This window comes from Heloderma suspectum, chromosome 1 (assembly GCF_057233095.1).
Source record: "Heloderma suspectum isolate Gila_16-S chromosome 1, 16-S_ref, whole genome shotgun sequence".
Classification (NCBI taxonomy): Eukaryota; Metazoa; Chordata; class Lepidosauria; order Squamata; family Helodermatidae; genus Heloderma; species Heloderma suspectum.
In genome coordinates, this window is record NC_139458.1 from 177,822,177 (window position 1) to 177,838,792 (window position 16,616).

At 42.3% G+C, this 16,616-nt stretch overlaps 1 protein-coding gene across 1 annotated transcript in view; it reads left to right on the plus strand.

Annotated features, from left to right (window-relative positions):
• The first annotated feature begins 2,839 nt into the window (after positions 1 to 2,839).
• Positions 2,840 to 16,616, plus strand: part of UPP2 (uridine phosphorylase 2) — a 36,096-nt gene continuing 22,319 nt past the window's right edge. Inside the window, 2 exon segments of the mRNA XM_084804170.1 lie at positions 2,840 to 2,904; positions 14,703 to 14,820. Of these exon segments, the coding sequence (XP_084660296.1) occupies positions 2,840 to 2,904; positions 14,703 to 14,820 (183 nt within the window).

Sequence of the window (16,616 nt, forward strand, 5' to 3'; positions counted from 1 at the left end):
GTCAGCTCCAGGTCTTGTTTTTACTGACTGTATAGAGCTTCTCCATCTTTGGCTGCAAAGGACATAATCCATCTGATTTCGATATTGACCATCTGGTGATGTCCATGTGTAGAGTTGCCTCTTGTGCTGTTGGAAAAGAGTGTTTGCTATGATCAGCGTGTTCTCCTGGCAAAACTCTATTAGCTTTTGTCCTGCTTCATTTTGTACACCAAGGCCATGCTTGCCTGTTATCCTGGTTATTTCTTGACTTCCTACTTTAGCATTCCAATCCCCTATGTTGAAGAGGACATCTTTTTTTGGTGTTAGTTCTAGAAGGTGTTGTAGGTCTTCATAAAACCGATCAACCTCAGCTTCTTCGGCCTCAGTTGTTGGGGCATAGACTTGAATTACTGTGATGTTGAATGGTTTGCCTTGGATTCGTACTGAGATCATGCTATCGTTTTTGAGATTGTACCCCAGTACTGCTTTTCCCACCCTTTTATTGACTATGAGTGCTACTCCATTTCTTCTAAGGGATTCTTGCTCACAGTAGTAGATATGATGGTCACCTGAATTAAATTCGCCCATGCCTGTCCATTTTAGTTCGCTGATTCCCAAGATGTCGATGTTCAATCTTGCCATCTCATGTTTGACCACCTCCAGCTTACCTTGATTCATTGATCTGACATTCCAGGTTCCTAAACAATATTGTTCTTTACACCATCAGACTTTCTTTTCACCACCAGACACATCCACAGCTGAATGTCCTTTCGGCTTTGGCCCAGCTGCTTCACTCTTTCTGGCGCTACTTGGAAATTCCCTCTGCTCTTCCCCAGTAGTATATTGGACACCTTCCGACCTGAGGGGCTCATCTTCCGGCATCACATCTTTTAGCCTTGTGATACGTTCCATGGGGTTTTCTTGGCAAGAAGACTGGAGTGGGTTGCCATTTCCTTCTCCAGTGGACCATATTTTGTCAGAGCTCTCCGCCATGACCTGTCTGTCTTGGGTGGCCCTGCACGGCATAGCTTATGGCTTCACTGAGATACGCAAGCCCCTTCTCCACAACAAGGCAGTGATCCATGAAGGAGCAGTGATCCATGAAGGGGATCTGTAACTTACCTCCAAGTAAACATGCATAGCCAGGTGTTAAACTGGAAGTTCAGTTTGTCTCTTTAAAAGCCCAGTGGAAACAACAAAATGTGTATCTGTGAAATAGGTTCACTCACCTTGAAATGTTTTTTTTTTTTTAAAGAGAGAAGATATATGGGGTGGGTGGAATTCTTTGGGGAGGGGAGAAAATCAGAGCTGCCACTATTTTGTTTTTCCAAGAAAGCTCTGTTCTGCAGTGCTTTTTGAATTTTGTGAAATTCAAAATGTCTGTCTCTTCTGACACTCACTGGGGGTCATGATTAGAATGGACAGTGGTTCAATATCTACAGAAAGCACAAACTTTAGCAGCTCACTTTATTTGAGAGAGATGGGTGCTGAATGCTCCTCTAAAGAAAGGGCAGTGACCGAGGCAGTCTTGTTGAAAATAAAGTCACAGTACGCCGCTCCATGCAACCCTATTTTTAAGCCTCAACTGTTACAGAAAATATCTTTGAATGTTTGGATTTCTGTCTTTCCTTTTTAAATAAGAATGTCTTGCAAAAAACAAAAAAAAAAACAGAGGTTTTATTCAAAAGCAAACCCAAAGGTTTAAATGCTATTTCTAGGGCTGACTGTGCCTGATCTTGTCTAATCTTGGAAGCTAACCATGGTCAGCCCTGGTTAGTACTTGGATGGGCAACCACCTGGGAATCAAGCTTCCTGCATTGAGCAGGGGGTTGGATTGGATGGTCTTGTAGGCACCTTCTGACCCTATGGTTCTATGTCTATGCTGGGGAGGTGGTGGTGGGGAATTGCAGATCAACAGTGGAATCCTGTGCATATATCATCAGATGTAATGCCCCACTGAGTTTAATAGGTCTTACTACTCCCAAACATGCTGAAGAATCATTGAAATGATTCAGAGAAACCCAGCTGATGGAGGGGTAACTTAAAAAAAAACTGTTTCTCCTTGAATTACTGGGTCAATTTCACAAATTTTGGTCTAATCACTGTTTCTCTTCAGTCCTAATGTAAATCTGGTATGATACTGCATAGAGTTAAGAATACTATGCTGCCTACTGAGGACAGGAATTTATCAGCTTTGCATTTGCATCCTTGTTATTTGGTGTGTAAATTATCCCACTTAACACTTTGACTCTCTGCATAATTGTGATGGGAGGGGCGGGATTGCCCTTGCTTCCAGCAGCGTAGGCAGGAATAAACAATTAGCCAAGTAGGCTGCCACCACCCCTTACGCTCAGTCTGAGCCAGGGGACTCGCAGACTTACAGGACCCTCCTAGAGCTTAAGAAATAAGGGTCCATGCCAGCACCCTCTATTTCAACCTCTAGGGCTGAAACTTTAAGCAGTAACAATAACCAAGCAGAAGGCTCTGAATTTAGTACCAGGCTTACTTGGAAAGAAGGACACACAACTTTACTAGGGAAAAGAGTGAAAGGGAGTAAAAAAAAAAAAAAGGCACACAAGAACCAGACTGGCTGAATCTACACATAGCAGCTATACTGTTATCATACCGTTATCATAACTATTGGTGCCCATTGGTGTCATGTGTTTCAATAGTTATGATAACGGTATGAGAACAGTATAGCTGCTATGTGTAGATTCAGCCTAAGTTTAGAAACAATGCTTCAGGCAGAAAATAACAAAAGTCACCTACACCTGTCTCCACATACCTAAGCACAGGTTTTCAATAGGACAGGCCCTCCAAAACCTGATGCTCAGTGCAACAAGCCACAAGCAAGACAAAGATGACTGGCAGCAGTGCCCCGCCGCCGCCGCCACTTTATACTCACAATCCTTTTACAAACGCGAGGTGAGTCTCCTTAGCCAGTCACTGGCTGGCTGAATAGTTTCCCCAGGCTTGGGTGGTGGGGAGTGGGGCGGGGGGGTTAAAAAATTCTCACAGATGCCCCACTGAAATCAGTCTAATTTCACATGAGTTCTGCTCCAGCCTTGAAGCCAGAACAGCACAAGATAACACGCAGGTGGTTTAACAAGTGCGTACAGGCCCATCTTCACAAAATGGAGTTTTTACAGGCAGCTAGAGAACAAAAAGAAAATGGATTTCTTGACAAGAATACAGCCGTTTTAAAAGCTGAATTGCCAGTTCAAGATGGTTACAACAAACTCTCTTGTTTTGTATGTCATTTGTATGTTTTGTATTACATTCACTTCATGTAATCAAAGCTGTTGACTGCATAGAGTCAGATATAACTGTAACTACTCCGTGCAATAATACCTGGCTGATTTCAAAGGGCAAAGAAACCAAAAGAAGGAGAGAGAGACCCACAGATTGACTGGACTGAAGAGATAGTGGCAGTTGCTAGAAACTGCATGCTCAGCATTTTGACACATCCTGAGCTAGTCAGTCATTTTTCATATGGGCTTAGCAGAGCACGACAAGTTTGTAAGTGAAAATAAATGGCAAATAGTTCCGTGACATTTATATTTCAGGAACAACAAACAAGACTTGGATTTAGGTCTCAAAACCAACTAACTGCCTTTTAACACAAGTTAACTTTGGTTGCTTAAAAATCTATGAACTGGCTTGGAATAGTCTTTTCTCTGTGCTGGATGACAATGCTGTCAGCTCTTTAGTTTGTCCAGTAGAAAAAATACATTTGCACTAACATATATATGCATGACATCCTTATTTTATTATTTACTGGAAAGGTTTCACAACGTAAACTGTAAGAGGCCTACTGAGGGTGAATATACATGTCTAATTACTATGGGGAAATATGGCATGGTATTCATGGAAAGTGTTGGGAACACAATTTGAGAGCTATTATTGCTATCAGAGTGTGGAGAATACTTTTCCCTTTGAGAAAGGCTGAATGCAAACAACTATTGTCAAGTACATTATGTTGTTGTTCACTTAACCAGGGCATGCTCTGAGGGCACGATACAGCTGGAGGTAAGCAGGTCTACTTCTAGTCAGTGCCAAGATGAGAGACCACAGTGCCAGTTTTAGGTTTTTGAGGTTCCTTTGGCAAGCCACCCTCAATGGCTCCCCTGCCTTAGTGAACCTACTGTTGGAAACTCTGGTGTGACTTATGGCAGAGTTACTTTATATAGAGAAAGTGTGGCAACACAGCACTTAGTAGAAGCAATAAACACAGGCTAGAACCAGTTTAAAAGACTTTCAGATTAACTTACTTTATTAGTGCTTTTATGCACATTGCCAGAGAAGGCTTTCTAACACTTTTTAACTAGAAGCACCCCCTAACGCTGGGTGTGTGAGTGTAAGTAAGAGGAGGCATGAGATATGGTTACTTGCTTCCTCTCTGGAGAGACTGCATGGCCTTGTTGTAGAGACAGAGGAGGAAGAGAAAGAGGAAGGGGAGGTAGCAGGAAATAAGGAACTGATCAAGCTACAGAACATTCTCTATCATTCCCTTGAGTATGGAAGCATGTGGAGTTGTTCCTATTATCCAACATCTACTTCTTACCACTGTTGTCTATAGCGGCTATTGCTTCTCATTCTCTTTTTCACCATTGCTACTACTTCCTTGCTTGCTGGGCAGAGAGCTGATGAGCAAGTAGTCAGCGGTACCTGCTGCTGTTCCTTCTCACCACCACCCCTGTCTGGGCTCGTGCAAAGGGCAAGTGAATGAGCAGATTGAATGGTGAAGAGGATCAGCTTGAGGGGGATGTTGTCAGCAGGCCCCTGCTGGAGTGTGGGTCCCCGGCAGGTGCCCAACTATACCTAACCTTGATGCCTGACCTGGGAGACCACCTGAGAATCCCAGGTATGCCCCCTTGATTCCATGATGGTAGAAAGGTGGGAAATAAGTGTACAAAATAAATAAATGAAACCATTTGGTAAATGATTATCTCTTATCTCTGTTGTCATGTCAAGTGGTGAGGAGAAGTGGATTTCTGATTGGGCAAAGAAGCATGGAGAGCTTCTTCTCTGAAGCAGGACAATACAGACAACCAGCTGATCAGGGAGTTACCACTTAGTAAACTGTCATCTGTATTCCCCCTCTCACAGGAGAAAGTCTGTCCCACACTAGCTGATATTTTTAGCTATAATGAGTCTCCTAAGAACTCTGGTCCAGTGTTCTGTTTCCACAGCAGCCAAATAGATGCTTGCGGGAATCCCACAAGCAGGACATTAATGCAATACAACATTCCCTCTCATGTTCCCCAGCAACTGGTGTTGAGAGGCATACCATCTCCAGTACTGGAAACAATATATAGCCATCATGACTAGTTGCCTTCAGGTCTTGTAATCAGCACTTTCTGAGATTATATAGATATGAGTTGCTTCTGAAGCCATCACCTTCCTTCAGTTCTGGCCACTGCTATACTTATTTTTTTTTTTTACATAAATCAGCATTACTGAAACCTGGGATCTTAGCCCCTGATGCAAGTAGTGTGGCTGTTGAGTCACTGGAGTGAAATAACTGTTGAAGACAGACACCTTGCAGAAGGGAATGTTTGTGAATAAAGTATACCTCTGGGAAGAAGGTCATGCTTACAGTTATACCCCAATATAGTCCCAGAAATGCATTGCTTTAATTAAATGCATCACAGAATGCCTTCATTTTGAAGGAGTAGGAGAGACCCCCCCCCCATTCATGCATTGTTAACTCATATGAGACTTGGGGATTAAAAATAAGAGCAAAGTTAAAACTAAATAATCAAAAGCAATTATGAGAACAAACATCCATTAAAGAAAAGAATGGCTTCAAAAAAGCCTGTCTACACAGACTTTGGGTCTTAGAAGGCAGATAGGGAGACTGGTAGATAAAGGTAGTGAAGGAAGCCAGAAATGTTAAATAACTAACAGCAGGTCTTTTTCGTTAGCAGCTGATTTCATTCAGTTTTGCTAGCTTGTTTTACTCAAGACTTAAAGGGTCGTCACAGATCATAGAACCTCTGCCTTGTAGAAGATACACTACAATTCTTTTGGTTTTCATGTTAAACAATTTGTCTCATCATTGAGTTTGGATTCCAATGCTGTGGTCCACCCACCTATACCCTCCCTTACTTATAACCTATATTCTTCTGAGCGTTACTTTTGTTTATGCAGAATTCCCTGCAAAGAGATTGACGTAATAATTTAAAGACCAATGAACCAAATGTTAATCTTACTACTTACCACTGGATGAATACAATTCACCACACACTTCAAGTTTCAGAAACGGAGAGCAGTAAGAATCACCCATGTCTTTCAGCTCTCCTCTCACAATAGGTGAGGTTACCATTGCATGGCTGGGAATCCTCACCTCAGGCATAGACGTTATGGGACATTGGAAGTCTGGCACTCATACAAGGGCTAAGCTAGGTCTGATCATGGGAAGCAAGAACTGCAAAAATGGATCTGTATTCACAGCGTTGTCTTCCAGATTCTGTGAGGGGGCAGTGATTTGGAGAAAGGCATGTAGTTTGAATTCTGACAATGTGCCCATTGAACAGTTTGACAGACAGAAATCCAGTGTGCCCAGTTTATACCCATAGTTATAGTATCAGCATTATGCTGTCAGTTGAACTTTGACTAGAGAATTCATTTTCTATGCAGTTTTTGGTAACTTAACTGGTTTATTATCCTGGTTCTATACAGCTCCCTGGAAAAGTCTGTAGTGCAGGCCTACATCAAATCTGATGCAGGACAGTGGGTCTGGCTGGATTTTGGAGTGTTTAAGATGTGCCTCCATGAGAACAGCCATGCTGATCAGGCCAAGGGTCCAATAAACTCAGATATTACAGAACACCAATAAGACTCAAATGACCTTCTTCCAAAGGAAACTAAGCCCAGGTAAGTGCAGCTGCACTTCTGAAATGTCTCAAACCTCAGGGAAGTGGGCTGCGCATAACATGATTTTGAAAATGGTTCTGGCTGCTGAATTAGCACATTCTTTCTAGCAGTCATGTTGGGAAGCTTCCAAATAGTTATGACACAGCAGGTGGTGGCTTTGCGCCATATTGAGCATAACGGTTCACAAATCTTAGCTGTCCCTCCAGACTCCAACTTTATTTTAATTATTATATTTAGGATTTCTGTCCCACTTTTCAACACTGAAACAGAATGCTCAAGGGACTTACATTCTGGTGGGGGTGGGGGAAATCACCCTTATAATTTCAGCAGCAGAGCACCTACTTTGCATACAGAAGGTTCCAGGTTCAATCCCTAACAATTCCAGGTAGGGATAGGCAAGATTCCTGTCTAAAAACCCTGAAGAGCTGCTGCCAAGCAGTGTAGACACTACTAAGCTGGATGTGTAAGGAATTTAAAATGCAATATGAAAAAGCTTATTTAAGGCAACAGTCATATTAAGCATACTAAAGAGGCCTAGTTAAAAAGGCTGCTTTCTGAATCAAAATTTGCTATTGGCCTCTTACTAGCAGCATAGTAGTTCAGCTTGACCTGAAGAAAAAAAGAACATGATGAGAATAAGCCATAGTCGATAATGTTCATGCCTCAGGGTAAACCACAGGATAAAACCTCAGAAAACAATTTGGGAAATTTCTATAGAATTGTAGAATAAACAAGACATCAGCAAAGATGCAAGTATGAGGGTTTTACCCAAAGTTGAGGAACGGTCTTTGATGAGGCTAGACCACCCTAATTATAGCCAATCACACCGCATGTCATGTTCAAGTGTAAAATGTAAAAGTAAAGGGAAAATACTGGGTGTGGTTACTCCCAGGATGGGGTAGCCTCTGCTAGCAGAAAGCTGTATTGATAATACATGCCTTGTTTACTTTTCCTGTTTTAAACTTTGTCAATAAGTACCATGGTTTCATTTTCTTTCTTCAATTGTCTTAAATATATTTGCTTTTTATTAATAAATGTTTTAAAATGTAATATATGAGCATGTATTTATAAAGTAACTGTGCTGTCCGTGTATGACTCAGTGCTTCTCTGCTTCAAGAGAAGCGCATCTCTCTGAGCCCAAGACAGATATAGACCTGTCACTAGTAAGCAGGGGGTCTGGTTATTTAGATTTATTATCCTTGATTCCCCCCGCCCCATCATATGACACAAGCAGCTTCCTGTGTTCCTAATTATGTAAAATCTTGGCTCTATGGCTGTGCCCAAGATATTAGGAGACAAAAGTGATCTATTTTACATCTGAGTAAGAAAAAATAGTTCCTAAAGAAATTTTGCTCTGGTGGTAAGAGAAAGTGAATTGTATCAGAAGAATTCTTTGAATGTCCAAAGGCAAATCTGAAATAATTGTCTGAGGTAGGGTGTTACTGAAAATCATCTGGAGAGATAATCTCAGACATCATACAATGTTCTATTAATCTCTCTTGATCTTTGGCTTTATAGTGCAATCCTCAAATCAGCTGTGACTGAAAGTCCATTTTGAGGCCTTGGTTTTGTTTACACATAAGAGACTGAAACTAATGAGTTAAAAACTAACTCAAAGTTTATATGAAGCTCAGCATTTAGCCACTAATGCTTGCCCAGTTCTCATATGCACATTCTAACTTGTTTATCACATTTGCCTTATATGTTTGTCCCACGTGTAACGTACACATGTTTTAAGCAAAGGCAGCAGACTTGGGAAAACAGGATACCTCATGCAGGGATGGCTGCCAAACTGCAAATGGGAGATTCTGGTCAAAGAGTAAGCACATCAATAAGGTTAACCAGTCCTGGCCTGTCTATCTCTTTAGTGCAGTAATGCAAGCCCTGGGAAAGGGGAGAGATTTCGGCCAATGTACCACACCTTTGAAAACAGCTGATCTGAGATCTCTGATGCTGAGGAGAATTCTGGTATAACTTTCAGTGCAGCTTCAAGGGACAGACTATGTCACATCTGAGACACTGAACAGTAAACATCGACTTGGGTCATTCTTATGAATCATTTTGAAACAACAGAAAGCAATAAGGAGAGCTACTACTAATTCTCATATATGATTCCATATTTTATTCTTTCCTTTGTGACAATGGGAGAGTTGTCCTGTGAAAGTCAGACAGTACGACATTCCTTTTACCTGATTCCAGCAAGCCTATTAAGACTGAGAGGAAAGATTACAGTGGGCAAGTAATTTACACCCTGATCCTAACCCAGGTGTGTCTGTCTTAGACACCCGTGTAGCATAATAGAAAATGAGCCCAGTGCCCATGTTCACAGTATCGCATTGGTCTAGCTGTAAGTGTAACCCAAGCTAAGCATTTACAGCATGCTACTGCATATAGGTGGTTCAAATTACTAGTGATTTTTTTTTTAAAATGTTCTGATGCATTCGATGTTGTTTTTAATCACTAAACATGGATCTGCATTCCTATGTAGTCAGTCCCTTTCCACTTGCAATTATGATTGGGAAAAGGATGCAATCAGAAACTCTTGAATCTTCTGAATATCACTGAAATTTAAATGTAGATTGAAACATAGCCTTTAATCAAGATGATGGGGCGAAAATAATACAATAATTATAACAGATGAGGTTCTTTCTAATAAAAAAGTATAAATATGCATCCCTTTACTAAGTATAGCGGGAAACAGGTCTGAAGCAACAATTGATTAAAATAATGCACTACAATGGACAGAATGATTTATTGATAGTTTTGCTATCACAGATTGAAGGTTTAAATGAAACTTTAATTTGAGCTGCCATTGTGAAAGGGTTTCAGCGCTGAAAAGATTAAGTAAAGCAACCTATAAGCATCCCCATTCGGGCCCTGGGCATGATCCAGAAATGCACTTGTACTAAATCCGACCTTTCTTCCATGATGGATTTCAAGATGACGCCCAAGACTCTCCTTTATATTCTATATTCCCTATATTATATTACCTTAAATATTTAAGGGTTTATCAGGGGAGCTAAGAGAGGAACAAATTGTCCACTATTTGCTTGTGTGTGCATATTGCACCCCACTTGATTAAAGCTAATAAGTATTAAAACATAAAAAATGCAACAACATAAAAGGGCAGAGGGTGTTAAAATGCTGTATCAAATTTGTATGTGTTCCAGTCAAAATTAAGAACTTCCAATCTCATTCATTTCAATGAAGGGATTTAAGCATAATCCTAATTTAATCCTGTTTTCCATAGTGGCCAGACAGAAGCCTCTGGTAAGCCCAGAAGAAGGACATTAGGGCACTATTGCCCATTGCACTTAAACAGCCCTACCTTCTATTCAACAAGAAGATAGTCCTACATCTGACACTCTGTGTTATACACTGGATAGCCCCCACGTCCCTGCTGACTTTCTACCTTCATAATTGTTATTTTGTTTGGTAGGCTTGGAAAGTTGGGATTTGTAAGATCAAAAGGGAGTAGGATTGACTGTACTGGCTGCCTTGCGCTGTTGCTTAACTCATACAGGTGCTTAACCTGCTTGTTTGCTTAACTGTTTACCCAGATATTTCATTAGCTTCATCCCCTCATGCTCATAGAGTTAGGCTCCCTCAAGAGCTTGCTTTGCTTTTATACTCCTGGCTACCTCCTCCCAACTTCTGCTGCATCCAATTAGATTACGATCGCCTTGTTTAAAAATAAGGTCATATGTGTCAACTCCTGAGCTATGCCAAACTCTAGTGAGTGGAAATTTAAAAGGGAGTATTTTTCAGTTGAGTCCCCTGAAATTGGCAATTTTTATTGGTGGACAATGAGTGGTGATTAGATGTGGGCAATTTGAGCCTCTCTAGGAATACAAGGGTCTGATTTACTATATACATACCTCAATGTGCACTTTTCTAAACTTACACTCTAGGTTTTAAAGCTGCACATTTTTGCTTGTTTCGGGGCTTGCCCCTGGAACTGCTACATCGCTGTTCCGCAAGTGGTAGGGGCCGCTTGCGGACCGGAAACAGTGGTGCTGGCTGCATGCAAACCAGAATCGGCAGGGCTGACTGCGTGCTCAAGGGCAGTGTTGAATTCTGCCTTAAGTTTCTACAAGATTATCTCCAACCCACCCACCCAATACAGCTCCTGAACTGTAAATTTCTACAGTATTACCCCTTGGGATTTAGTTTCTGGCCCTTGCTGTGTATTTGTTTTAGCTTTAGATGATTATTAATAAATTAAATACATGGTTAGTAATACCTTCTCCTCACACAGGTGCTTAACTCACCTATCTGTTTATCTGTTCAGCTGAACGCTTTGTCACTGGGGTTTCCCTTATGCTCACAGAGCAGCCTTTGGTGGTGCCAAGGCAGGATATGAGAGGCCTTAGTGTGTGATTTTACTTGCTATTTACATGTGTTGCTTTTAGATTTTAACTCAGTTCCTAGCCTGTGGGTGGGCTGAAAACTGGAGTAATAACGAAATAAAATACACATGTCGAATAAATGTTAGAACAGGCCAAAGTAAAATATGTCTACAGACATTGGCAACAAGTTGGATAGAAAAAATTTCCCTGGGGATTACAACCAGTGGCAATGGTGGAAAAGTCTATATGCAAAGTCCACCTGCTGGATTATTTTGAAACAAGAAGCCTGTGAGGGAGGCAGCTGCAGAAGAACCCAAGAGAGGCAGCAAAAAGTTCTGGCAGCAAACTAGAGACAGGTGCTGACGCTGCAGCCAAACCAGAATGAATCCCAAGGGCCAAAGGAACGGGTGTTTGGGGTGGATTTGAAATTCATATGCAACTGGGTGGCTCTGAGGGCCAATGGTAGAAATACCTTTTGAATACATGGACTATGGAAACATTTTAGTGCCGTTTGAGAATCTCTTGCCTCCCTCCCACTTCCCTCTTCATTGCTTTGTTTTCAACCCATTTGTTTTCTAATGCCTCCAGTTGCATGATTTTATTATTGTTGCGATTAGCTTGTTTCTCTTGATTCCAGCAGAATGTATCACAATTCCTGTAAGAACTTAGGGGCAGGGCAGCTTCTGTGGCTGTAGCATTTCAGTCTCAAACTCTCAAGAGTTGTGTTTAAACCACCAACAACAACAACAACATGTATTGAGAAGTGTACAGTATTTGTTTACATGTAAAGCTCTCCCACACAAAACTCTGGGCTTAAATCCAAGGATAGTTCACAGAGGAATTCACAAATAAAGGGAAGAGCTGGGCTTTAGGAAGACACTTGTACCCTGAAATGCCCACTGATAGTGCTATACATACAGATCAGCATTCCCCAAGCGGGTGCTCTCCAGATGTCATGAACTCAGTGCCAACTCAGGTTTCCAGGGGCCCTTGGACAAGGCACCCTTAATGGGCCCTCTCCCTTAGGGAGTCTGCCTTTTCACTGCCATTGTCACCAGCTGCTACTGCTTCTTCTCCTTTGCCTCATCATTGCTTTCGCAGGCTGGCTTGCCAGGCAGACAGCCAGTGAGCAAGTAGGCAGTGGCATCTACTGCTCCTCCTCCTCACCACCATCACCACAGTTGTCTGGACTAGAGTGAGAGACAGGCAAACAAGCAGGTTGCAGTGGTGAGGAGGAGGAGCTTTTGTCTGTGGCCCCCTGCTGGGGTGTGGGCCCTTGGTAAGTGCTCAACCATGCAGACCCTTGATGCCGGCTCTGGTTGGACTGCAAATCCCAACATTCTGAGCGAGGAATGGCCATGCTGGCTGGGAATGATGGAAGTTCCGGTCTAACACATCTGGAGGGCATCAGGGTGGGAAAGGCTGAAATAGATTTTAAAAAGGAATACTTTCACGGATGGCCATGGTTCTCTCCTTTTCTTGCCATTCTTACTTGCTCATGCTTGTGACTGTAAAGTTCTCTCTCTTCTGTTTTCATCCTCTTTAGATCCATCAGTCCTTTCCTATTTCTCACATCTTCCCTTTTCCTCACATTTGCACACATGCACAATCTTCTTCCAAGCACCAAACAATAGCACTTCATGCCTTCCGCTTTCGTAGCCACATTTGCCCTATTTCTCTTTTCCAGACCTTTTCCTCACCTTAGCAAACATGTTCAAGATTGGATTTGAAGCCGCACACATACACACTTGATGAGCCCTTTTCCATTGCAACAGGTGACCCATGTTTGCCATTTTAAACAACCAATTCGCTGTTGCCATTATCATACTATAAATTCTATAGTATGAAACATGATGGTGTGAGGATCAACAAACTAGAAGTTTTCATCTCCACCAGGAGCAGGTCTTTTGCCCATTCAAGACCAAGCCACCCCAAAATACTTGCATTACAACAACAACAACAATATATTGTTGCTGGGAAAATTAATTTCCCTCAAGCTACTGTGAGGATTTCAGCTAGGGATCGGCGGATTCTCTACCTGTCGTTCCGGCCGGGAATCTGCCCTTGAGGGGAGGCGATCCGTTCCTCCCCCCGGAATCCTCTTTGGCTGGCTCCGCTCCGCGGCAATTCCGTGGAGCTGCTGGCCAGCTCTGAAGTGCCAGCGATACGGCCGCCACTGCCGTATCGCTGGCTGAGAGGGATTGACAGCAGATGCAAATGGCGTCCAGTACGCTCTTTGTGGCCATAAAGGTCTTAGTTTAAGCTAAATGCAGCCATTTACGGCTGCATTTACCTTAATCTAAGACCTTTATGGCCACAAAGAGCGTACTGGACGCCATTTGTGTCCGGTGACAGTCCCCCTCAGCCAGCGATATGGCAATGGTGGCTGTATCGCTGGTGCTCCGGATCTGGCTGGCGGCTCCGCAGGATCGCTGCAAGCAGGATCCGGTCAAAGAGGATTCCGGGGGGAGGTGGAGGTAAGTGCTCCATTCCACCACAGACTCCGGGGGGCTGGATTCTTTAGAATCCAGCCTCATTGGGGTCCATGGTGGAGTTCTCCGCCATCCCTAATTTCAGCTAAGCTCAAAGGAAACAGAGAATTCTAGGAAGTGTATGTGTGTGGCAGATGACATCAATGCCCCTGCTAATCAAAAAGAGCCAGCACTGTGTCCCTGCGAGCCCTGGCTCCAATATGCTACTGTACAACAGGTTCACTGGCTACCGGTCTGTTTTCAGGCATAATTCAAAGTGCTGGTTATGACCTATGAAGCCTAGATGTTTTGCGACCTGCTTATCTGAAAGACTGCCTTCTCCCATATGAGTCTGCCTGGGTTTTAAAGGGACTTTTCTCAGTACAGCCAACATCAGAGTTTGATGGGGACGCAAGAGAAGACCTTCTAGGTGGCTACTCCAAGTTCGGTAACTCTCTGTCAAGAAAGGCTAGCTTGAATCTTTCTCTGTCCTTCCACCAGCAAATACGTTTTTATGCAGGCAGGCATTTGGCCTATAAGCTGGCCTGTTGCTGAAGGGGCTCTAATTGGTTGGTGCTGCCTATTTCTTTTATTGATGTGTTTTTGGATTTATTTGCTTTTATGTTACGTTTTATTTAAGATTTTGTTTTTAATCTAGATTTTATTGTTAGCCATCCTGAGCGCCAAGTTATTGGTAGAAAGGTGGGACGTTAAATGAACAACCAAACAAATTAACTGCTGGACAACACTGAGAAGTGCAACCTCCAGGGAAAATGTCTGCAGTCAGCATATCAAATGGGCAACAAACGTACATTTACAGTACTAAAATTGGATCATCTGCAGAAAGCTTGGCTTAGACCGAAATCCTCCCTCCCTCCCTCTCTCTCTCTCTCCAGCCCTCAGCATTATTAATATATAACTTGGCAATCTAAGAACCCACACAAATTCTTGGGCTGTTATACCTTTATTTCACGGGTTTCCTCTTATGTGTTTCCTTGATCCCCCCGCCCCCCGCCCGCCTTAGGAACAGGCTTGTTTATGTTAAGAATCCTCACTTGGATTTAATGGATGAAGATATTCTTTATCACTTAGACTTGGGAACCAAAACACACAATCTGCCAGCCATGTTTGGCGACATAAAGGTAAAAGAAACTTTATACAGTTGCAGCATTTCTAAACATAATTCATTTCTGCTCATGCTTCTCTTCATTTCTTTTACTGTTATCTTTTATCATAGTGTCTTCTCAGTGCCAGCTTCAGAGATGACTTACAGGTCCCACAGGGACTGCATCAGTGCCATTCTGTAAAGCAACTCAGAAAAGTATGCTGCAGTTACAGTTATGGGCAATTACCTTTCCTTTCTTGGTAAAATAAGTAGACTGGGGAAACTAAACCTGTTTCTGGTATGATGAGCTAAATTCTTCCCTGGGGTAGCTGCATTGACTCCATTTCAGAACCAATACATTGAGGAATTTGGCTCATCATGGCCTCATTTTCAAGTTCCTGTGTTTTATTACTAGAAAGGAGAGGGCAGCTTCTGTTGCTGTAGCATTTCAGCGTCAAACTCTTAAGAGTTGTGTGAAAAAGAAACATATCTTGCACCAAAAGTTATTTGTTCACATGTAAAGCTCTCCCAAACAAAACTCTGGGCTTAAATCTGAACTTAGCTCACAGAAAAGAAGAATTCACAAAGGGAAGAGTTGGAATAGGGGTGGGAGAACGAGCAATGCTGGAGCTCTTTGAAGTTCTCCATTGTCCACCTTGACGCTCGTCTCATCTGTGAAGCTTATTCCCTTGTAAGAGTGCTTAGGATTGCAAACATAGTATTCCCAATGTTGCACAGCAGCATGCAAAGCTGTACAGAACTTTAATGACATAAGACAATTTCAGTAATTTAAAACCTCCCATCATTTCTGACTGCAGAAGCCATGTGGGACAGCTGGCGGGTACATGTTTATGAGCTACCTCCTAGATTCAGAAGTTGGGTTTCTTTGTTTTTGTTTTAATGTGGCCCTCTGTGACATTTTTGTTCACATTTGTAACTCCCACCACCATCTATATAATTCTGCGCAATTCTTTTCATTCTAGTTGGTGCTGTTGAAGTAATAAATCAGACCACACGCTATTCCAGCATCTGGTTGTACTTTGTTTTCAGTAGAAACAGCTACCAGCAGTTTACATGCAGTGCCCACATTAAAAGGATATTATGCTGGATTTACTTTTAGCTGAACATTACGGTCACTTCGTACAAGGTATTTGGACTGGGGACAACACCCAAGTACAAAATGCAGACATTGCACATCAGATATGAAGCACAGAACCTTGGTGGTGGTGGTGGTGGTTTTCCTTGCCAGTTATCCCTTTAAAATACAGGCTGGCAGAATTTCATGGACAATACAGACATTCAGGGTGGGAACCAGATATATGGGAGACCACAAATTGCAGCTCAATATCTCATCTTCTCTTTTTCTCTCTCTCCCTCCCTTTTGGTAACCATTGAGCAAAACAAAATGCATGACATGACATCAACCCTGCTCTCACTTCACTTCATTGACTACCACTTGCAGGGGAAGGGAGACTTGAAGGGTGCTTTTGTCAGATGACACATTTTGTTTTGCCAGGTGTTTACTAGACGGAGAGGAGGAAGAGACGCAGGTGCTGTTTTCAAGAAGAGCCATGTATTTCGCATAGTTGGGGCTTCAACTGCATGGCAAAAATAAGGATTAAGGAAGTTGAACAACTTGTTTTTTCTAAAACAAAATACATTGGTATATTATAAGTCCATTAGATTTCCTGGGATAACTGAGATCAAAATACATTTCTATTGTGTGAACTTTGAATAAATGGCTCAGGCAGTCAATTTACTCTGTCTTCCCGGTGCACTCCCTTCAGATATAAAATTGTATGAAAGCAGTTCAACATCTTATCACCAGCGCAA